A 24321-nucleotide genomic window follows, 5' to 3' on the forward strand; every position below is an offset into this window, starting at 1 on the left:
CAATAATTTGGTAATTGCAAACCCCAAAACATTAATGCTTCTTTTGTTGGAATCCTATCAAGCTCCGCCCTCCAAGTATAATAATCGTTACGGATCAAATTTTAAGGGAACCTAGTAGTTCCAAGGGAGCAACCATTATGGCCGAACACCATCATATGTCCTTTCCAAGTCCGTCCTAACGTCTTTAGTGATTAAGGGTACCATATCACTATTATTTACCCATTTCCAGGTATCATTGATGCCAAAATATGCATTAATTAAGTAATTCAAATTAGAATAATGTACCAAACAAGCAAACTACAAATGTTAACCATTACATAAAATGGTTTAAACGTTGCTTAAAGCTAGACTAGCTAGTATAATTATATGATAACAACGTGCCTCCTCAGTTTAATTGAAAAAAAGTTACTGTTAAAATTGATATGGTATTCTAGCTAGACTTGGTTGTTCATGTTTTAGAATCTAGACTATCAACAGTAGTCATTGGTCATTATTCTACCACCAACTTTGGTAACTCGGTAACTTTTACATCAACATTCCTATCTGATCACGCGGGATCACATGCCCTTTTCTTTTCTCTGTTTAAATAAAAAAAATACAAAGGAAATCTAACCTACTCATGAAGTAGCCAGAGTAAGAAAATAATAAGTAAAAATGATTTTTATCTCTTGATGTTTCAATACAATAACCACTTACCTATACGCACTAGTCAAGTGCCAATATTAACCACCTAATCTTTTTAAAAACGGCAAACCTACACACTTCTCTAATCCTGCTTTAAAATCTACATCACGTCGCTGATCACGGAGACCACCCCCAGGACCTCCTTGGCGAGGCTAACGGTGTTCTCTTTTGTAAGAACCACCCAAGGCGGTACATTTTATCCTTCCAGTGCAACGCTTTTTTTACCATAAATTTCCCGTGCAAATATATAGCAGCAACATTGACTTTTTCACCGCCTGGCTCTCCGTGCTCCATCTACGTGTAAACTTCGACAACTCAACATATGGCTGGACTTGGCATACACTACATTATACCATTTCTAGTAATATTTGTTAGTTTAAACTTATGGATCAATCAGGCATGTATATGTTTGACATCAGCAAGTAGCACAACAACTGTACGTTTTATTCAGCATAAAAAACGTAACATTGTTAAAATTGTATTAGCCGAAAACATGAAGAGCAGCAGTAGTAAAATTGGGATAGAGAGATGAATACAACAGTAGTGAGTTTTTGTGAAAATTGAGAATGATTTTCCTAAGAAAAATTACATAGAAGTGGTGTTACTAACAACCACCTTGCTGAAAAGTAAAACTTGCAACTCTTGTTAGACCAATTCACGTGTTCTATATCCATAACTTCAAAAAATTTTTGAAATCAGTCTCTAGAAGATTTAGATCATCCACTTCATCTTTTAAATTCGTCGATACATTAGCATAATAAGGAGCAAACTTAAAAGTAGAAGCACATTTTATAGGAAAAGACTTGTTGGTGTTTATACCCCCTCCTCTTTTATTGTGATAACCAGGATAGTCACTTTTGTCAAAATCCACTTTATCCTTCAAGGTAAGACCAGCTTTAGCAGCCAACAAAACAATATCCCAAGTGTCATATGGAGAGTCTTCTCTATGTGTCATATGAACCTCACCCCCTTTGGTCAACATCTTGCTTGCACTTTCAAAGTAAGCTTCTACCAACCCCTTATGCATCCTACATGTCAAACATACACACATATATTACTACAACTAAATCATGCATGCACAATGCTACAAAACAACAGTCCGGCCTCAGCATGTATCTAGACGGTTGTTTAAAATGGTGTGAGATTAGATGTTAGATGGTGTGTGCATGTTTTGTACGATCTTACTCGATTAATACGAGATCACTTTCACGTAAATGAGGATAATGACCAGCATGTGGGAAGTTGAAGATGATGATGTCAAACTTCATGTTCTTGAGAGTGGGATGAGCGTGCATCTTGTGCACATCAACCTTGTACAACAATAAGCAGCCTAAGCTCTCCAGCTCATCAACGTGTGGTACGCCGGTCCAATGGATCTGAAGTAGCGACACTATAACAAAAATATTGTACGTGCAGTCTTTCTATAATCAGATGAAATTCTTATATAATATGACATTACTATTCAAAGCATGATTAATGCTACAAACGACTACTTATGAAAAGATCGATTTTAAAGCTTACTTCTTTCGAGGTAAGAAGTAGCAACCATGTTTTCAGCCGTGCGAAAGGCTTGGGCTAAGCAAGCAGAAAATGAGAAATCTCCCTCACCCACAAGTAAGATCTTTTGTGAACTCTTGTATCCATGAATTTGTCTCTCTTTTCCTTTGAATGTGTTCATGTCACTCTCTTAGACACACGCACACACAATATTAATTGGGATGTATATATAAGCAACAGTAGAAGATAAGGCAGATATAGCATTCTCTAATGCCTCTTCATCTTCCATGAATTAATAGGAATTACAAGTTAATGCATCAAAGATTCAAAGCTAATAAGTAATAACAAGTGACTGCTCAAATTTCATTATTAATACTAAAGAAAGACAAAATAGCAGTAATTGATTATTTTCAATCAAACTGTGACATCGGTGCCTATATTTGCAATTCATTTTTAAATTGAAGATTATTTTTCATTTACTACATTTATCATTTTTAATTTTATGATGATATGTGTTTATTTAGCACACATAACATAAATCATAATAATATATAAACCCAAATCTTTATAAATAACAAAACTTAAAAGTTATTAACATTAGCTTTGATAAAATGAATGAACTTTTTTTTATTCTTATATAATAACATTCTTTATTTTATGTAACAGAATCTCTATAATCTAAATCTTTATAAAAGTAATTGATTTTTTTAACTTCCAGTTATGAAGTTGTTTGGTATAATGGTGTTACGTTTTTTCATTAATTCTATTAGTTAGGTAATGGGTTATGTATTAGTTTCCACATTTTTATAAAACTATTTCATAGCCTAAAAGGATCATATCACTTATAACCTCTTATTACTAAGATGTTTTTTGTTTTTCTAAAGGTAAAATATCTGCAGTTTGCGGATCATATTTGTAGACATTTGTAGAAAAAGAGGTGAACCAAACATTTGCAGTATGCAAGGAAAAAAGACTGTTTGCTTTTAAACGTATGTAGATTGCTAAAGTAAACTGGTGATGGTGTACGGATGGCGGTAGTGGGTGATGGTGGTGCTTAATGGTGATAGTGGTAGTGGTGGGTGGTGGTGGTAGAAGGCGGTAGTGGGTGGTGGACGATGGTGGTAGACGGTGGTGGTGGCGGACGATGGGTGGTGGCAGTGGGCGGTGGTGGACGATGGTGGTGGCGTTCGATGAGTGGCGGGGGTAAACGGTGGTGGTTGGGAACGGTGGGGTGGTGGTGGCAGAAGGTGGATGGTGGTGGTGGTGGTGGTGGTGGTGGGTGGTGGTGGTGGCGGACAGTGGGCGTTGGTTGGGTGTGATGTTTTAACTCTCTGCAGACCTTAGAAGATCTCAGAAGTTGATGGACTAAAGTCTGCACCAGGAGGAGCTTGCGCAGACGTTTTTTAATGAAGCGTATTCGAGAAAACAAACAGGCTGTAGATGGCAATATATGCGCGGCGCAGACAAAAGAGGCTCCACATACATTTTTCAGAAAAACAAACAACATCTAAGTTTGATCTTAGAACAATGGTTTTCTCCTCTTTTAGTGACTTACACTTGTTAGATCCGAACCTATGACACCCTTGAAGGAAAAACCTTTTGGCAACCAACCACCTGGATGGCTATTTATAATATGATGTGTTAAAAATTTACCGTTAAGATGTCCGTCCGTTTTTATAAACCGATCTTACTTAAAAGTCAACATCAACATAATGTATAAAAAGCGGATGTTCGTGCTATGTTTGACCCTATAAATCACGTAACAAATATGAGTGTTTATGGTCGGTTAAAACCTTGAAATCCTTTAAACCGGTCATTGGTTTGGCTTCTTTTTTTTTTTTACTTTCGGTTAGTTGCTCGGTTTCAAATATTTCAAAATGTAGTGAACGATTGGTTCGCGGGTTTATACCGGCAACCGACCATATGACAACAGATCAGATTGTAAATGTTAAATGCATTTTAATCTTTTTTATTATTAATTATTAGATATGTTTAGTCATATATATTAGATATAGTTAAAATGTAATTGAACATAAATCTTTTTATTACAAATAAGTTGGCTATACAACTTTAAGTTAACCTAATTGCAATATGATTCTTTTGTGATATTTGTTGTTATCATTTCGCGTCCTAGATCTTCCGTTAGTATTTACTATTTATGTGGCTAAAATTATCATTCTTTATTTATGATCTTCTCAAGTATCATATTATGTTGGTGTTTAGTTATAATTGATGGTACATTTAAATTAATATATATTTTAAATTAAATTTATTATTAAAGTTTAAAATGTGAAACCAAACTGGAACCAAGCCGTTGGTAACGATTCGGTTTCAACTTTCAATGGTTGAGTTTGGTTTTGGACGACAAAAAATCAGTATTAACGGTTGGGCTCACAAGTTAAACTTAAAACCATCAAAATCGACACTAAACACCCATACGTAACATATTAATTTATTTAAATTGAAAAAAATTATTACAATATCATATTCAAATTAATGAGAATAAAATGCTCGTTTTTATGATGTAACTTTTTTTATAAAATATTAACGTATGAAAAGGCTATAGTCATTCAAAATCATAGGTGGAAAGTTAGTTTAAAGTTTAAATTAAAAACATAATATGGTTAAAGATGATTAACTAAACTTGTAAGTTGAATGAATTGTGTTTAAAAGACAATTTTACCCTTACTAACACATACCTTATGTGTTAGCAATTATAAATTCCTTAAAATTAAGTATCTTAATTTGCTCTTATTTGATGTATTACGTATATAGTATAGATATAAATTTATAAACTTTGAGGTAAAAGGCTTTTAAAAACTTGGGTTGGGCCTCGACCTACCACTACCACTGCTAATTCAATATTTATTTTAAAAAAGTAGTCAGTTTACCCAACTTCCAAGCAACCGGAAGAAGGAAAAGAAATGAAGACAGCAGCGACGGTAATATTCATCCTCGACGGCGGCGGCGGCTGCGGCTTTGCCACCGCCATCACCGACGGCCTTAAATCAGACCCTAACTCTACCTTCAAAATATCGTTAGTTCTCTTATCTCTGATTAATTACACTATCAAATTTTAAGGTCATCATCTAATAGTATATTAATGTTATCCTTTGGCTGTAAATTTGACAGAAAAGAGTCATTCGATCTGCCACTAGATCGGTACGGAATTAATAATACCAGAGCGTCCGGACACATTACTCACTTTGTCGATTCCAGTGGAGTTAAACAAGTATGTTCGTATCCTGAATTTGTGTAATCACATTCAATTTCTGTTCTTAATTAGGACTACAGCCACAGTTAGTAATTGGATATGAATTCTGAGCTCATACCAGTTAGATTTTGTTCGTTCGTTAAGGAAATGAACTTGTTCGTGAACGGTTCACAAATGAGTACAAACAATTTTGTTTGTTTTATTTGGCTAACTATTCGGCTATCAAGTTTGTGCTTATGTTTTTTTTTTAAGATTTATGTGCATATGTTAATTTTACTTGTAAATTATCACATAATACTTGTATATGTTTTTGTGTTATAGTAAATAATTTTACTTAAATCTATATGATAAGATTAGAAAAGTCGTTAAAAAGCCTCTAATGAACAAACATAAACGAACACGTTATCAAACGTTCACGGACACAATTGAACGAACCTGGATTCTTTTTTTGTTCATTCATTTAGTTAATCGAATGGAATTCCTTTTTCTCGTCCGTTCATTTGTTAGACTATTAAACAAACAAACTTCCCACCGAACAGTTTGTTTACAACCCTATGTGTAGTTAATAATTGTCTTACGACATTGAAAATACATATTGAGCTCGTATCAGTTAGATTTTGTTAAGGATAATTTATTATTTACACTAGTTTAGGGATTATAACTATGAGTTTTATGTTATGTAACCTTTGATCAGGTATCTATCTTGGTTCTGCAAAAGTATGAGCCTCCAATGTTGGCATGTGCCATCAATGAAGTATTGTCTTCATTAGCAGAAGAAGACACATCAACCATGCCTTCATTAATCCTTCCATTCCTTGTAGACTCTTCACAGATTAAACTGGATAGAAAGAAATCACCCGATGAACATATTTATGGCATCCAAATCGGTCAGCAAACTGATACAATACAAGCCTTGGCTAGCAGACATGTAAAAGCACCTTCATCAATGCAGATTCATCATGAACCTTTGTCTTGTGCTCTTCAGTTGGTCCGTGTTTTGAAGACCGCTTCGTTTATTCTCATCGGTCAAAGCAGTCAGCTTAAAATTCGTGTGGATGACTTTGAGGTACTATTCTTGAATAAATTGAAACGTATAGAATGCTAGTTATATATGTTTTGACCTTTTGGTTTTCTTTTTGTAGATAATATGTGAGATAGGAAAATCGTTGGCTAGTGCGGCATCTTTACAGTTTGTGAAAGATAAGGTGACATGGAATCCAACCAGCGTGTTAAAAGAGCACGAGAGTGAGCCATGGCGCGCCCTATATGGCTAGAGTAAGGTTTTATTTCACACACTGATCAGATGCTCTGGTGCAGTTCATATATGTTTTCTGTACTATTGTAATCATAATTGAAAAATCAGACACAAGGTGCACGCTTTTGACTTTAGTGATCACTTGAATTCTGCAATCATTATTGCCAAATGTACCACATACTTAACGACCGAGCTTAAACGATGCATACTTTGTTCGAGCTACATCGTTGGTGTCGGGTTTGACCGCCACCATTTATTTTCACGTTTCATATAAAATGTATAGCATGATCATTTGGATTAAACCAAAACTTTTTTAACGATTGAACCTATTGGTTTTATGAAGAAATAAGAAAGTTTGAACCAACTTTTTAACATAAATTCTAACTAAATAAAAAGGTTATTGTTAAAAATTTACAAATCAAACCAGCAGTCTTATTTTCAATTTGAAAATGCGCAATGTTCCCAAAAAAAATGAATATCTTTGTTTGGAGGCTACTTTTGAATAGGTTACCTAATAAAGGGTTGGATGTTTGGATGTTCGGTTCATAACGTGCCTGTTGTGTTTAAGGCAAGTGGAAACTGCTCAACATTTATTTAACCGTTGTGGTGTAGTCGCATCTGAGGCTTAGAAGTAGGTTCTTACATTAGTTCAATGAACCCCGAATGTGTGCACGTGCCAAAATAGGAAGTGTTGTATACTAGAGGCTGTAGGTACCCCTTAGAGCCACACTGGGATAACATATACAACAAACCTTTCATGTGCTCTATCAAATTTAAGGGCTAATTTTCATTGGAACCAAAATAAATCAGATTTGGGAACTTGAGTATTTTGACAAAACTTAAAGTGTAGTATATGTTACAAGGTTGTTCCTGGCCAAATCCTTATTAAGAACTCAATTTAAATGGTGAGCCAAGAGAGTTTTGGTTCTTAATATAATTGAAATGCTAGATAGAGCGGGCAGCCTTCACCTATGCCGACTATATGCTCATATTGATCATCACTTGCTTTTTCGCAAACCAAATTTTGTATATATACGTTTATTGATAGAGCGTGTCAATTGGGTCGAAAATAGTGGAAGTCATAAAAATAATACAATAATTCTTTAGTAACAGACTAATAGCAAAATGTAATCGCACATCAACAAACAAAATGCAACAACATGTGAATGACACCAACAACAAAATGCAACAACCTGACATCCTGCCATTCAACAAACAACACATGCAAATACTGTGAGAAATATTAATTTAAGAGACTGGAATAATATCATTGAATTGATAATACAATAGAGGGCAACCCAGTATATATTGGAGATAAAGTAGGAACCCTAAGACCAATAGGTGCACATAGAAACCGGTTAACCGGTTTGTACCCGATTTCGTAACCGGTTACTAACCGGTCCAATCCTAACCGGTTACTAACCGATCTTAACCACCTGTTAGTAACCAGTTTATATTATTGATTTCAAAACCAGTTAACCGATTTTTTTATTATTATTTTATTAAAAATCGGATTTTTTCCGGTTATTAACCGGTTCGGACTAATCGGTCAAAAGCGGTTACTACCGGACCCGAAAACCGGTCCAACCGGTTAATTCCCACAAAAAAAACGGTTAGCATATTAACCGGTTAAAGGTTAACCGATTTGTGCATCTCTACTAAGACCTAACTTGGCTCGTGGGCTTAACATATATATTCTATAATACTCCCATACAGTCGGGGGTAGAAAATCGAATGCTCAGATAGACAACAACTAAAATTATAAGGAAATGTAACACACTGAATTTCATAGATTTTAAAAAATAAATACATGATATTTAATTTTGTGACTAATTGTGTAAATAAGCCGATGGTAATTAAAAATATTGAACATTTTAGATATCCAGCTTTTTATACCAACTTAATTCACCAAAAAAACGTATACTTTTCTACCAACTAGTAATTTGCCCGTGCGATGCAGCGGGGAACGACACTTAAAGGTTGTTAATATGTCAAGCTGAGCCGACCCAAGTCTAGCTCGAACTCGACTTGAACTTTATTCCAAGCTGGCTTTGCTAGGCTCCAAATTAAAATCGAGTCGAGCCAATCACATCAGACGTGTTACAATACTAATACACGCGCAACCCGTTCACGAACACATAACCAATGTCCGTAAGCATGCAACTCGACATCTAACGCGCAACTCGTGTAGAGATAGTACACGTGTAAGGATTTAACACACATGATAACCAACACCATAATGCATGAAACCAACATTAAACATGCGTCATTGAAACCCCGTGTTTAACTTACGCCGATTACTCATGCGGGACCCAAATTCAACGCGTATTAAGGCTGGGTTACACGTTTTACCAATTTGTTTTAAAAATTGTAATTATATATATATATATATATATATATATATATATATATATATTAAAAACCAAATTTTACTATACTCACAAAAGCAACTATTCATGAAATGCACATATATGCATAATGTACTTAACTTTACTGCATGATGAAGTCCATTAAATACTCACCCAACCAGCTTCTTTCTTAGGCTATGTGTAGTGAAGAGCTACAAAATGAGAGGTAGGGGATTTTGACATGTGATGTCACGTTAGCATAGAGACGATTTTCATTTTTTGGATGTAGTGATGTTGCAGTCCAAAAGCCCCCCTCCCCCTCACTTATCGCCCCAATATTGCTTGGGGCGGTGTTGAAGCCCAAATTCGCCCAAAACCTCCTTTTGTCACCCCCTTTACGAATAATCTTACGCATTATAACACTTGTGACCCCGCTCCCCCTCCCTTTTATGATGATGATGTACATATATATACTTTTGACTTTTCTTATTTACTTTTAACTTCATATTTACAAGACTTTTCAACATATAATTATTTTTGTGGTTGGATTGGTATATTTTATTTAGGTGCAATTTGTTTCTTTAGAAGTTAAATGTCTGTAGTCTGTGAACCAAACCTCTGTAAATTGTAAGAAGTGGACTGCTTGTTTTTTTAACATCTGTAGGCTGCAAAAATAATTGGTGGTGATGTACGAACTGTGGTAGTGGTTGGTGGACGATGATGGATGGTGGTGGTGGACGATTGGTGGAAGACGATGGTGGTAGGTAGTGAACGGTGGTGGTGGAGAATGGTGGGTGGTGGTAGACGATGGTGGTGTCAGTAGTGGTGGTAGTTGTAGACGATGGTGGTTGCCGACAGTGGGTGGTGGTGTTGATGGACGATGGTGGTGGCGGGCGATGGGTGGTAGGTGGTGGTGATGGCGGACAGTGGGTGGTGGTGGTTGATAGTGGGTGTTGGTAGGGTGTGAAAAAATTGGATATTAGCTTATTGTTTAACACCATAAAAACACTTTTCTGGTCTTAAAAAAAAAACAAACTATGTTTAGAGGCTTATATATGCGCACCCGCAGACATAAGCACGTTACATATTTTTTAAGCAAAAAACAAACGGCATCTTAATCGTAATATAGCAAAATTTAAATAGTATAAAACATACTGATATAATTAATATACTATTATAATAATCTCTCAAACTTCAAATGTTAATACTAAATTATAGGGTTTAATAATCATGTACTTCATAGAAAGCTAAACATTATTGTTCATAAACTCTATTTTCTTAATTTTCCACTACACATTTTATAATGTAACAAAATGCCAACTTTTATGTGAGAATGGGTTACTATTCATGAATACCATGATCCTCCGGGGTACAGACGTGGGGCTTGCTTCCAGGTGATCCGAATTTGACTATCAACACTTCCTGCTTTCTTTAATTTTGTATGGCATAGTTTCTCAATTACTCTTACTATATAATATGCATAAATGCAAATTCATTTTGGTGGCTATAACATTTTTGAAATCAACCGTGTCTACGTTTCCTCTTATTATTATCATAATAGAAGTTGTACATTAATACATTAATAACTTGTACCTTTTACTTAATATTTTAGTATTGAACAATTTTTATGTCAAAACGTTGACAAAAATAAGCACGTTGTAACAGTAAATTTAGTTTTTTTAAATCATAATATATTTAAAGATATAGAAGTAAATAAAAAAATAAATAAACTTGTCAGGTATATAGGTAAAGATTGGGGACAAAAGTTGAAACTATTACTTACATTTACAAATACTTAACTAAAGTTGAGGGGTTATTAATGTAAGTTATTTTCATCGTGTAATATGATTGTGTCAAAAGACCATTATGTCTCCTTAACTACTTTAAGACATGCATCAAGTGTTGTATTTTATGTAATACAATTTGTACCTCTTAACATTTAAGATGTCATTGACTCCTCCATTATATATAGTAAAGATATTTTACAATCACAAAACATAAATACTTCTATGGATTCTAAAAAAAACAAATGTTGGTGGAAGCAAGAGATCACTAGTAGCTGGTTTGAGAACGGGTGGTTCCGGCTCGAGAGGAAGTGATTCGAGGTTGACTCCAACATTTAATGTGTAATTTTTCTAAAAGACTTAAGTTTGAATTATTTAATTTTTTATTTTTAATGAAAGTTTATTTTTAATTTTGTTTAAAAAGTACAATTTGTGTTTTATTTTAAACAAAATATTAGAAATAGTCTATGATAACTGAAAGACGAGCGTCACCACTAAAGCGGGGTTTCTTGATTAATTCAAGGTAGCTATTAAATAAAAATGATATGCCAAGTGCATGATTGGTGGATTCCTATCGATCTAGAGCAATACCACTAGCCCTAGTAGTAATGTTGGTGCCAATAACTATTTATTTGAAATAAGTTAAGTCAAATTAAAATAATGTGCCAAACGAGCAGCTCCATAAAGGTTTAATACAACAAAAAAATGGTTTGAAAGTTGCTTAAAGTATCATTATAATTATTACAAAGCACCTTCCCAAAATTAGTTACTGCTACAATTTGATAGTATTCTAGCTAGACTAATTTGTATATCATGTTCTAGAATCTAGACTATCAACGTAGAGTGTCACTATTTTACCACCAACTAGCTAGGGCTCTTAATTATGCATCTGTATAAGACACAACTAAACATGTTAATATAAAAGGATACACCACATTGTCATGCAACTTTGTCAATTCATGCGTATAGTAGAGGTCATGACTCATGATAGTGGTTAGCTTAGGTCATGCATTGTTACAGGTTTAATTATTGGTTTATTGAAGTTTAAAGACGCTATTTTATTTTGAGACTGTTTAGGTTATTAGAAGAATGAACAAGTTATTTCCTAGTATTTTGTGTTGTTTGTATAAAACAAGTTTTATACTTTGATGATTGAATGAAATGAATGGGTTGATTAAATATTGTCACTTCAATAGTGTTATTGTGTTCTTGGGCAATCCGTTGTGCCCGGTATGTTCCGCCGCCTTGGGCAATCCGTTGTGCCCGGTATGTTCCGCCGCCTTTGATCGGGGTGTGACACAAAGTGACAAAACCCTAGTTTATTATCTAATTACCATAATACCCTTAGGCGTTTTAGTTTAAATCTACCACGGTTGTCATCACTTTTGTACCTTACATAGACACATGTGTCTCCCATGTGTGTGTGATATTACCTTACATACGCGCATGTTTCTCTCTTGTATGTGATATTACTAGGATAATGATGTTATTACTAACAATAATAAATAATAATAATAATTTCAACCTTTTAACGTATGCAAAGTAGTCACTACTATCCCCAACATGTAACGTTTCTGATTTATGTATTCGTATTCGTTTACCTTACTCGAGAATGTAATTAGGATATTTTGTATTATTAAAAACTTGTATTTGTTGGTATTTAACTTGGTCTAGCTTAGTTTACACTCTCATAACTTTCAAACTCGTCAGGCAACTCTTAAAAACTCTTAAAATCGCTTAAAAGGGCTAAAAATCGTATTTGTAATAGTACAAGGACTATTTTTGCCAAAAAATAGGAAAATTATTCCCCAAGATAATGTAACATTCTACTTTTAATATTAAAAAATAAATAAATGTCGTTACTTAAGGATGTGTTTATATTTAGTTGAGTTAAATAAAATAATAGAGTGTGGGCTTGGACAAAGAAAGATGGAATAAGGGATGATGATGGGCCTGTCCATGAGTTTAAGGGTATATAAACCCCTTAAACCTCCCTAAAACCCTAAAACCCTCCATTTTATCTCCTTGTCTCCCTACACACTAAAAAACACACACAAACACCTCATTCCCTTTACGGACAAGATCTAAACCCTAACCAAGAAGGGGTTGTGATAAATCTTTGTTATACACGCAAGAAGCAAGTCTAGGAGCACGTGTTGAGCCAAACCTGCAGCTCGACGTGAACCAAAAAGGTACGTTTAAGTTTAAAGGTTACGTTTTTAAGGTCGGTTTGCCCTAAGATTTGATACGAAGGCAAATCGGGCATTTTTACGCAATAAAAATGTAAATTTGATGTTAAAATACGATGGTTAGTAAGATTACAGGGAAGTCTAGCTTTGATGAGGGTCGTGAGGGTGATGAAGCTAATGAAGATCCAAATGACCAGGCAACTGACAAAGCGGAAACGCCTGAGTGTGACGTAGAGATTGCTTAAAACACATGTGACACCATTAAGTAGCATTATTATCATTAATTCATTTAAATAACAAATACACAAGTGTTCAAGTAAACAAATACAATGGAAATAAATAAAACAAGCATTAAATTTGTCTATTATTTGAATATCATAATTCTAGTGTCCTCACCGATTCATCATCTAATAAGTGCACATGTAGTATACATATAAAATAAAGTCAACTAATTGAATAGTTGGTGAGTTCACACAAGTTTGGTATAAATACGTAAAAACCATACAATTTCATGAAACTTGTGAAATAATATCGCAAGTAAGGGTTCTTTACACTCGAATCAAGGTCCTGAGTGTAAAGAATAAATGAAGGTCTTATCCCGTTAGTACCAACCAACGTACTCGAATCGGGGTCATTTTTCCACTCGAAACAAGGTCCTAAGTGCAAAGGGGGGCGTATGATCATACTTATCGAAGAAATCCATGCACGTAATTTTGAGCAAGTAACAAGTAAGTACACAAGTCCATGATATGAATTGTAGTTTTGTAAATAAATAAGTAAACAATTGATTTGATAGGATATATATGATACCCCAAAATGTGAAAAAACAATAAAAAGGGGACCCCGCCTTACTGATTCTCAAGCTAGATGCATGGAAGTTGCAAGAAACCCCGCCTTCCTGTAATATGTCTAATGGTGTTGTTCGTTTTGTAGATTCAAATCATTTGCACGAATTCAAGGCTTTCAGAATAGTCTTACCTAGTGGGAATATCAATCTTAACCCCGATAGATTGATGTTTCTTCACACACCTTTTAATAGTTCAAAACAAATCTAATCTACTTATAAATTTAGGTGAAAAAAACACTATATACACACCTTGATACTACTAAACTACAAGCTCCTTGGTGTTAACCACCCAAGTAAATAATCATATACATATTATTCAATCTAGCATTTACCCTCAACCTAAACATTAGTATCGACATTTATCTTTAAACAAAATAATAAAAAAGAAATGATAAATAGTACTGAAACATCTTAATCGATAAACTCTTCATGCATTGAGCTTATTCTTTTGGGTGAGGGTTTAATCTATTCATTAAAATTCTTATTTAAATGGAACGTTAAAAATATTGGTTTCAGATAAAATTTATTAAAGGAACAACTCAGGCTTGTAGCACATGAGATTGACTGTGTAAAGATAATCAACATAAGTGAGTCATTTTATGTGGTTTTCATAAGTTTAGTTAGTTGGAGGGTCATGACTATGCGATGTCCATCTACATAGTTGTGAAACTTTATCAATTCATGCGTAATAGAGGTTTTGTTTATGAGTATGCACTGAACACAGACCATGCGAGTTTATTCAATCTTTACGTGTATGTGATGATAAATTTAAGTTTGTACAACACAACTATGCGGGTATCACCACATGGTATGCATATAAAGAATAACTTTTTGTATACTTAATATTGAGAATGCCCACTTTATCAACCCAATCCTCAAAATCTCAATTCTAATCTACCTGTATTTTACACCAATAATCAATTAACATGTGTACTAACTTGGCAAAAACTTTTCCGTCGGGCCATCGGTTTTTCAACATTTTTAAAACTTTGTTTTACCGCACTAAGGCTAAGGGGTATACACTTTAAACATCATTCTCCTCACTCGTCACGCCAGCGCCACGTCAGCTTTCCTCCCATCATTCAACATCACCATTCAACACCCTTCAACCTAGGGGTATACACCCTTAAACACCATTCTTCATTATTCTTCATTTCTTATTTTTCTTTTTTATATAATACAATTTTTAAATTTAAAATATATATTTGAAATTATAACATTTAATAAAATAAGTTAAAATGCATAAATTTAAAAAGTGGAACCGATTACATTAATTAAAAAAATACAAACCATAAACTAAAAAATTAGAAAAAAATAATAAAAAGTAAACATAAAAAGCTAAAAACTAAAACTAAAACTAAAACTAAAAAACTAGAAAGTTGAGTTATATTTTTGGCCAATTTTTTGTTTCAATGCCAACTCAAACTCGAGCTCTTGTTCTTGAAGATGGCTAAGATCTCGCGTTAGAAGGTCGACATCTTTCCGCTTGGCTTCATCTTTCCGCTCAGCCTCCATTAAATGAAGTTTATCCTATTCTATCCCGGTTGTCTTTTCGCTTATTTTTTGCCTCATTTTCATCTTCTAAATTTGCAACTCTCTAAACTTGTAAACTCATCCTTTATAAAATTCAACTTCGGGTCGTCGGTCTATGACGATCGGACTCTTTTTTTTGCCTATGCCTTATCCCTCCCAATCGGACGTTCCGGTTCAGCCGGATCGTCATCGCTAAAATTCATATTAAAATCTTGGTTACAACGGGGATCCGAACCACCCGCACTATAGTCTCCACTTCCGGATGTTTTTGTACGCTTCACCGATTGAACCTCGCCTGACACTGAATGCCACTTCGCACAATGTCGAACAATTTCCCAAACTCGTGGGTAGGGAAAGACATGCTTATGTTTGGCAACATATCAATCATTTGCCTACTTGTAAATATCGGCGTCATTACTACCACTCGTTGGATTATCCTTGGCGTTAGTGTAGAGATTGTTAAACGATCCCACCTTTTTATTCATCTCCCTCCATTTTTCGTTTATGGAACCATGTCTTCAATACTTCAGGACTTGTAAAATTTCATGATAGTTGAGCGTGACAGCCTTCCATAAACTCGAATCAGTTTGAGCATTACCTAATAATATGTAACAACTCGGATTTAATTTATTATTTTATTAACCCTTACCTAACCCGCTTATATGTTCGGGATATTTATCAAAAAATATTGCGTTTATCGAGTATTTTTTTAATTATTTGTTTAGTATATTATTTAATATATAAATAACTATAAAAGATATACATTTTAACCCCTAAACTATACTTTAATCCCCCCTTGTATCCATATCCAAACTAGAGGGACTATTTAGCAAAAATCTGATTATTATAACCATCTAACCCATTAACCCGTTAACCCGTATACCATAACTATATATCTCACTCGTTTCGCATACCCGATGACCCATTTTGCATCTTGGACCACAATTCTCGTTGCAAACTTGGAAAAAGAATCATGTATGATATGCTTCTTGCCATAATCGGCCTTATCAACAACGTTAATTAGGAACTATGATTTGCTTGATACGGATTTCTTAATATACTAAACCGACATCACTCGTTAACCAATATACCTTATAACGATCATAATAACTCGATTAAACATACAAACACCATCTTTATACCAGCGAAAACAGAACCCCCCATCCTTAATTACATTAACATCGTTGTTGGTTCTTGTTCTTGAGCTCATTAGTGTTAGCCATTGTAATCTCAAAGCAACCCTCGTATAACATCATAAAAGGTAGATTATTTAGTGTTTATTCGTCTTTGATCAGTAAACATAAACCCTAAGGTTGATTGGAAAAACATTAACGAAATCAATCAATTGATTATGTTAGGGTTTATACGAATTGGGGTTTTTGTTATGTTAGTATTTAATTTTCAGTTTATGTGTTGTTAACAAGTTAGCCACTAGCCCTGATGGCTGGTGCACCTTTGGTTAAACACATGGAGACGGTTGAGGCCGCGGGTTTGAGTCCCTCAGCCCGTCTTTTTGGTTAATTTTTGTTATTTTTAGTTTTTGTTTACTTAATAATTAATATTAATAATAGAAAATCATAATAAACCTTATTTTTATTAGAACCAACAAGTTTAAGGTGTCGTTTGTCCGAATATTTACTAAAAGCTTATGTATGTATATATATATAAGTATATGTATGTTTATATATATATATATATATATATATAATTATAGTATAAATTAATTTAAAATCTAAATATTAAAGGTTTTTAATAAATAAAATATATTTATAAATATTCTAATTTTATTTAAATAAATGGATAAAACAATCTTTTTATATATTGTAAATATATATTTTATATAAGGATTTTATTTATAATTATGAATATATTTTTATTAGAAATATAGTATATGTTAAGAGTTTAATAAATAAAGAAAAATAATAAAACTGATAACAAATCTATGTGATATTTAATTTTCGCATGAACACACTCGATAATCAAAATTCCGAATCTCTATCTAGTTTTAGATTCGTTTTTCAATTCGTATTTATTTTCCTCAATTATTGCAATTAGGATTTCTCGTCGGTAATTTCTGAAGAGCGGATTTATCGCTTTCTTATCGAATCATTCCCGCTTTGCTTATTTACTAAGGTGAGTACTTCACTCCCCTTTTTACTTATTTTAAACCTTTTGGGGACATATGCGCATTTACAGTATTTACCTATTATATAGTATCCACAATTGCAACTGCTTAATCCTTGTGTGTATATTAATTTAATGCCTAACTTGTTATATGCTTATTTGAACGCATTCGGAGAGGTCCAACATATTTTAGTATGATTATACGACTGTCCTGCCCGGCGTCCAATCTCATGACAATGGCCGACAACTCATTTTTGGTAACCAATGCCCGATTCGCATGGCAACGGTTTAGCCCATTCTTTGTAACCTGTATGAATTGTGTACATGCTATGGCTTTATTTTTTTTTCTCACAAGAACAGTTTGCATATTCTTTTCTATATTATATTGTATTCAAATTAACTGGTGTTTTACTCACTCAAACATGCGTTGACAAAATTATTTCTATTTTATACGTATATGCAGGTTATCATTTCAACTAGTTGCAAGATTTGGTGAAGAATTTAGGATTGCTTACGTTAGAAGAATAAATCAAGACTTAGATTTGTATTTATTGTTTTGTTTAATAAATTGTACGTTGTTGTTTGAATTTATTTGAATATTTAATTAAATTTAATAAATATTGTCATCTTTAATATTGCATGATAATACTTTGAGAACTGTGGTCAATCATTTCACGCCCCGACATTTCCGCCTTAGGTTGGGGTGTGACATAACATATAAATAAAATGTAAAACGTAAACATATTTAAACAATTGGGATCTTTAAAAAATTATAAAATTGTAAACAATACCCTATGATGCATTCTCGCTTTCGCTAACCCAAGCTCTTGCCATAGCGACTTCTTCGGTAGTGTTCCACATGTTAACCTTTTCTCGAACAAGATATTCAATGGTTTCTGGTTGGGTTTATTTAGGGGCCCGCTTTTTCGAATTCTTTTTGTTTCTCGGGTTCAGGTTGGGTTCCGGCACCACCTCTTGTACATTGATGACCGTCGTTCAAGTCAATCAAAAACCTAATTAAACTACCTAGATAGGATAAGTAAGGTATCGTATCCACCAGGAGTATGTGGTCAATGTGATTCGTGTACAGATTTAGTATTATGAAGTAACTGGTTTTTAGTGCTGATCACACAAGCAATTAAAGTGAATTCAGAGAACTAAGTAACACGCAAGTAAACGAGTTCAAGCAATTAACAAACAAATCACACCTGGGAATTCAAGTAAGCAACCTACAGTTATCTCATGCAACCTAACAGATTAATTATTAACGATTAACTAAAGACTGATCAATCAGACAAAACCTTATACATCAACAATCACTTTACACACAGCATTGGTTATCAAACAGTCATTGCCAGTGTGACTCAGTTAAGGGTTCTTGTATGTTTTATTGTATTCAATCTAACCAAACAGTCATATGATCAATTATCTAGCAACTGGTAACAGATCGTTCAGACTAACGTAAACCTAAACCGACCGAACACTCAGAAATACCAAACATTAATAATCATATATCAATAATCAATAATAATACAATAATATTCTTAGTCACATGAGAAAAACTGTAAAGATTACAAACTATACATCCCGGGTGCGATTCTAGGAGATTAGCCGAGCCTTGACATCATTGGATCTTCAATACGGATGATATGAATCATATGTAGGGTCTTGGCACGAGCTATGGTGGTGGAAATCGCCTATTGGAGCTGCTAGAAATCGCCTCCAGGCACCAAGAATGAGATGAAACGAAAGATTAGTCAAAATGCAGCCAAAAACCCTTATAAATATGTTGTTACGAACTCCGGACCGTGGCCCACGGTGGTCCAAGAACCCACGGTATGGTGTAAACTGTTGTTTTTGAGCTGGGTTGACCGTGGGCCACGGTGGAATGCTCAAGATCTTGTTTTCTTCATATCTTTCTCGTTTCAACTCCTTTTTCTTCGCCGTTTTCTCCCATGTTCTCGTAATTACATCCTTTATCTTCTCCTACTTGTTTATTTTCATTTCCAACACTTGTGTAGTGGCTCCGATCTTCCCGAGATATCATTCCATGCTCGTACAAGTCTCTAATTTAGCATCTTTAACGATCAATGACCTGAAATACAAAAGCACGTATGAAGTAACAAAGTTCCTGCAATAAATGATTAAAACTAATAAATAAACGAACTAAAACATATACACATTAACCAACCATCACATCCCCACACTTATCTTTTGCTTGCCCTCAAGCAAACTCTAAAGTAAACATTAACCTCTATCGTAGGTATGTAAATTATCGCCATTAATACTAGTGAGGTTTAAGGTCATACCCAGTTTGCCAGACCGACACTTTTTATAGATTGACATCCCACAAATAAAGTTAAGTGCTATACTAAAAACAATAGAGCCTCCCAGACGAGTGTACTTTGTTTCCAGTTAAGGCATACATGTTCATACCCCTCACACTATCAACACTCCTCTCGGTTTAATATCTGGACTAGCAAAAGATGTGCCAGTATATGTCTCTGCCCTCAAATACCAAATATGAGTCACAACTTAATAAGCTTGCAGGTCAGTCTTATCTCCACCCATTACCCACCGGTTGCATAAAGACTCGGACTAGGGTTTTGCTGAGGCTTAGGTTGGGTGTGGAATAGGCATATTAAGTGACTAAGGTGGATGAAACCCAGTTAAACAAATACACAGACAACTGATAAAAAAAACAAACAGACTGCTTATTACATAACTGAATAAGAAGTGACTTTCTTTTTGGCGTTTTGCTGATTTTTTTTTCAAACTGATAGACAATACACTGAAGCAAATAATTATACAACTCTGACAAACACATATTTACAACTCAACCGAGACATACGTACATTGTGTACTATTCTCAACACTTGACTATATACAACTCGATAACGAACTGAATTTCATCACACAGGGTTAAAATATAATAAAGGCCAAGGCTGAAATGGCGTGAAATTTCTGGTTTAGCAAATAAACAGGAATGAGGTCCAAACGGGCTCCTAGGGGGACAATGTCGGGTAAGGAAATTTATTTAGTGGAGGAAAAGTGTATGTAAAAGTTTTCTAAAGTCCTAATCTCCATACAGGTGGTGGTTTTAAGATCTCGATAAGCATGTGACAAACAAGTTCTAAATCTGTAAAAAAATACCGGTTTCCCTCAATCAATGGTGTAAGACATGTTTCATATCTGTTATATAATATGTGTATTAAGTATAGGGGGCCATCTCACAATATGTCTGGAATAATGGGCTGCCGATATGAAACATGTATACCCGTCCCCTTGACTCGTTATCCCCGTTTAAACGACCCCATTTTCAACTTCTCTTTTTGAAAACATTTGTGAGTAAAACTATCGAGAAGCTGAAAAACCAACCATGACCATAAACCTATAACTTGGCATTAATGACAATAATTAACAGTTAATAACTTTGGTTTCTGAACACTCTTCGAGGTACTATCGGGCTAAAATTTTCAAATTTCCCCCATCCCCACACTTGAGGTTTACATTGTCCTCAATGTTAAAATATTAAAACAATTAATGAACATTTGAGGGACGGGGTTGAAATTGACTTTTTGATTGTTAAGCAATTTTAAAAATTCGGGGCTCAAATGTGACGGTTCTCCTAGCAAATATACAAGTACACTTTTAACATTTAAACTAATAAGACAAAATAAATTATGAAACTGAAATCACTTGATATCAATGAGATTGGAAAAGGACCAGTCGGCTCGCGAACTCTTATAAACACTCGTATACTCTCGTCTCGACCAAGTACCAAACTGACAACCGAACCTGCAAAATCTCGAGACGTGTAGAAGCAAGCTTCTCACAAGTGTAAGACATAGGTCTTTTACGAGTTATGAAAATGATTTTCTGTTAATTTTATTAAAACAATTACCGAGCCAAATTAAGTCATTTCATAATAAATTTTTTTAAACAAGTTAAAATATTAAAAGACCTAACTCACTTTCGTAGGAATCATGATTGCATTTAGCGTATGCAACAAGCCCTGTAAACCTCCCGGTAGCCCGGGAGGACGAGTGGGGTCTCGTGAGGGTTTATAGTGAACTACACCCACAAAGTTCGGTTACAACAAAATATACATGTACCTGGATTAACCACAGCAAAATGAACATGAAAGCACTCTGGGTCGATTAATTGAAACCTCATTTTCTCGTGGTGCGGTATCCCTACACTTAGCTTTTGCTATGATGGTACGCTTAAAATACAATTAGTAAAATAAAAAAAAAATTGCAAACTAAAAATATACAAAATGTACAAATACCACCCTTTTGAAAATTTTATAACATCCCCGGCAACGGCGCCATTTTGATGACCGTCGTTCAAGTCAATCAAAAACCTAATTAAACTACCTAGATAGGATAAGTAAGGTATCGTATCCACCAGGAGTATCTGGTCAATGTGATTCGTGTACAGATTTAGTATTATGAAGTAACTGGTTTTTAGTGCTGATCACACAAGCAATTAAAATGAATTCAGAGAACTAAGTAACACGCAAGTAAACGAGTTCAAGCAATTAACAAACAAATCACACCCGGGAATTCAAGTAAGCAACCTACAGTTATCTCATGCAACCTAACAGATTAATTATTAACGATTAACTAAAGACTGATCAATCAGACAAAACCTTAGACATCAATAATCACTTTACACACGACACTGGTTAAAATGAATTCAGAGAACTAAGTAACACGCAAGTAAACGAGTTCAAGCAATTAACAAACAAATCACAGCCGGGAATTCAAGTAAGCAACCTACAGTTATCTCATGCAACCTAACAGATTAATTATTAACGATTAACTAAAGACTGATCAATCAGACAAAATCTTAGACATCAATAATCACTTTACACACGACACTGGTTATCAAACAGTCATTGCCAGTGTGACTCAGTTAAGGGTAATTGTATGTTTTATTGTATTCAATCTAACCAAACAGTCATATGATCAATTATCTAGCAACTGGTAATAGATCGTTCAGACTAACGTAAACCTAAACCGACCGAACACTCAGAAATACCAAACATCAATAATCAATAATCAATCATCAATAATAATACAATAATATTCTTAGTCACATGAGAAAAACTGTAAAGATTACAAACTATACATCCCGGGTGCGATTCTAGGAGATTAGTCGAGCCTTGACATCATTGGATCTTCAATACGGATGATATGAATCATATGTAGGGTCTTAGCACGAGCTATGGTGGTGGAAATCGCCTCTTGGAGCTGCTAGAAATCGCCTCCAGCCGCCAAGAATGAGATGGAATGAAATATTAGTCAAAATGCAGCCAAAATCCCTTATAAATATGTTGTTATGAACTCCGGACCGTGGCCCACGGTGGTCCAAGAACCCACGGTACGGTGTAAACTATTGTTTTTGAGCTGGGTTGACCGTGGGCCACGGTTTTGACCGTGGGCCACGGTGGAACACTTGCTCAAGATCTTGTTTTCTTCATATCTTTTTCGTTTCAACTCCGTTTTCTTCGCCGTTTTCGCCCATGTTCTCGTAATTATATCCTTTAACTTCTCCTACTTGTTTATTTTCATTTCCAACACTTGTGTAGTGGATCCGATCTTCCTGAGATATCATTCCATGCTCGTACAAGTCTCCAATTTAGCATTTTTAACGATCAATGACCTGAAATACAAAAGCACGTATGAAGTACCAAAATTCCTACAATAAACGATTAAAACTAATAAATAAACGAACTAAAACATATACACATTAACCAACCATCATACATCGTCATCGGTATGAAGGGTTTGATCCATCGCCATCGTTGGAGGTATTCGTTATACTTGATCCATTCGTCTAAAGCTAAAAATGCACTTGGCGTTACCTCCGGGGTAAAGTTGGGATCTGTTTTGGTTAAAATGTGTTTGAAATTGGTTAATGGGTTGAAATATGTTAAAATGGTTTGAAATAGGTTAATGTATTTAATATATATATATATATATATATATATAATTATTACCGTTGAAACGGTCAAAAATCCAAGCCATTACATGTTTGGAGGGCCGAAATACGTAGAATCCCAACTCGTGAGGCGCTCGAAAAAAGGAATGTTTTGTTCCGGATAGGGCATGTGCTCTATGTGAGATGGGGACATAAACGGTTGACCATGTTAATATGGGCTGCTGGGTGGCGACTGTGGTTTGGGAACACATTAGTCGATGGTGTAAAATTCCTCCTATTTATGGTTTAACGGTGAGAGACTTATTGGAGATACACAAGACGATAAGACTCGGGAAAAGAGAGAAATAAGCGTTGTATGAGATTATCATCGTGGCTTGTTGGAGAATGTGGAAAGCAAGAAATGAGAAGATGTTCGAAGGGAAGGAGGTGAAAGTGGATGAGATTATCGGAGACATCAAGTCGCTCGGTTACCTTTGGTTTAAAAATAGATCCAAAAGTAGATAGATTGGTTAAATTAGTGTAAGTTTTAATTTAGGGAAAATTCCTAAAATAACCTATTCATAGAATGCGTTTCCAAGTTTAGCCCTACTAATTCAAGTTTCCAACTTTGTCCCTTTGGTATCTCGTCGCCGACGACATGATAGCGAACACCGACGATGCGTTACTGAAACAAATAGGATAACGACACGTGGCCGGAATCTGTGTTGACGATGCGTTATGTTGCTAACGTAGGGTAGCGGCGATGCGTTATCACTAACGCATCGTGGAACCCTTGTGTTGTCATAACAAGGTAGCAGCAACATAACGCATCACCGCCACCCTACGTTAGCACAATAACGCATTGTCAACCCTATGTTATACGTAACGTAGGGTGGCAGCGATGCGTTATGTTGCTAA

General features: G+C 34.8%; 2 protein-coding genes and 1 pseudogene across 2 annotated transcripts in view; 1 reads left to right on the plus strand and 2 right to left on the minus strand.

Annotated features, from left to right (window-relative positions):
* The window catches only part of LOC143554464 (uncharacterized), a 27408-nt gene extending 20625 nt beyond the window's left edge, over positions 1-6783 (plus strand). The window contains exons 2-5 of the mRNA XM_077044209.1: positions 5061-5218; positions 5314-5413; positions 6090-6461; positions 6538-6783. Of these exons, the coding sequence (XP_076900324.1) occupies positions 5106-5218; positions 5314-5413; positions 6090-6461; positions 6538-6669 (717 nt within the window). The 5' untranslated portion in view covers positions 5061-5105 and the 3' untranslated portion in view covers positions 6670-6783. The remainder of the gene's footprint in view (positions 1-5060; positions 5219-5313; positions 5414-6089; positions 6462-6537) is intronic.
* The window catches only part of LOC143554465 (ras-related protein RABB1c-like), a 102761-nt gene extending 83830 nt beyond the window's left edge, over positions 1-18931 (minus strand). Inside the window, exon 1 of the mRNA XM_077044211.1 lies at positions 18920-18931. The gene's annotated coding sequence lies outside the window, so the exon portion shown is untranslated. The remainder of the gene's footprint in view (positions 1-18919) is intronic.
* On the minus strand, positions 1349-2362 carry LOC143554479 (uncharacterized protein At4g26485 pseudogene; annotated as a pseudogene).
* Positions 18932-24321: the final 5390 nt, after the last annotated feature.

Source organism: Bidens hawaiensis, unplaced genomic scaffold, assembly GCF_021521415.1.
Source record: "Bidens hawaiensis isolate Kalapana, Puna unplaced genomic scaffold, B.hawaiensis_p1.1 tig00017684_1, whole genome shotgun sequence".
NCBI lineage: Eukaryota > Viridiplantae > Streptophyta > Magnoliopsida > Asterales > Asteraceae > Bidens > Bidens hawaiensis.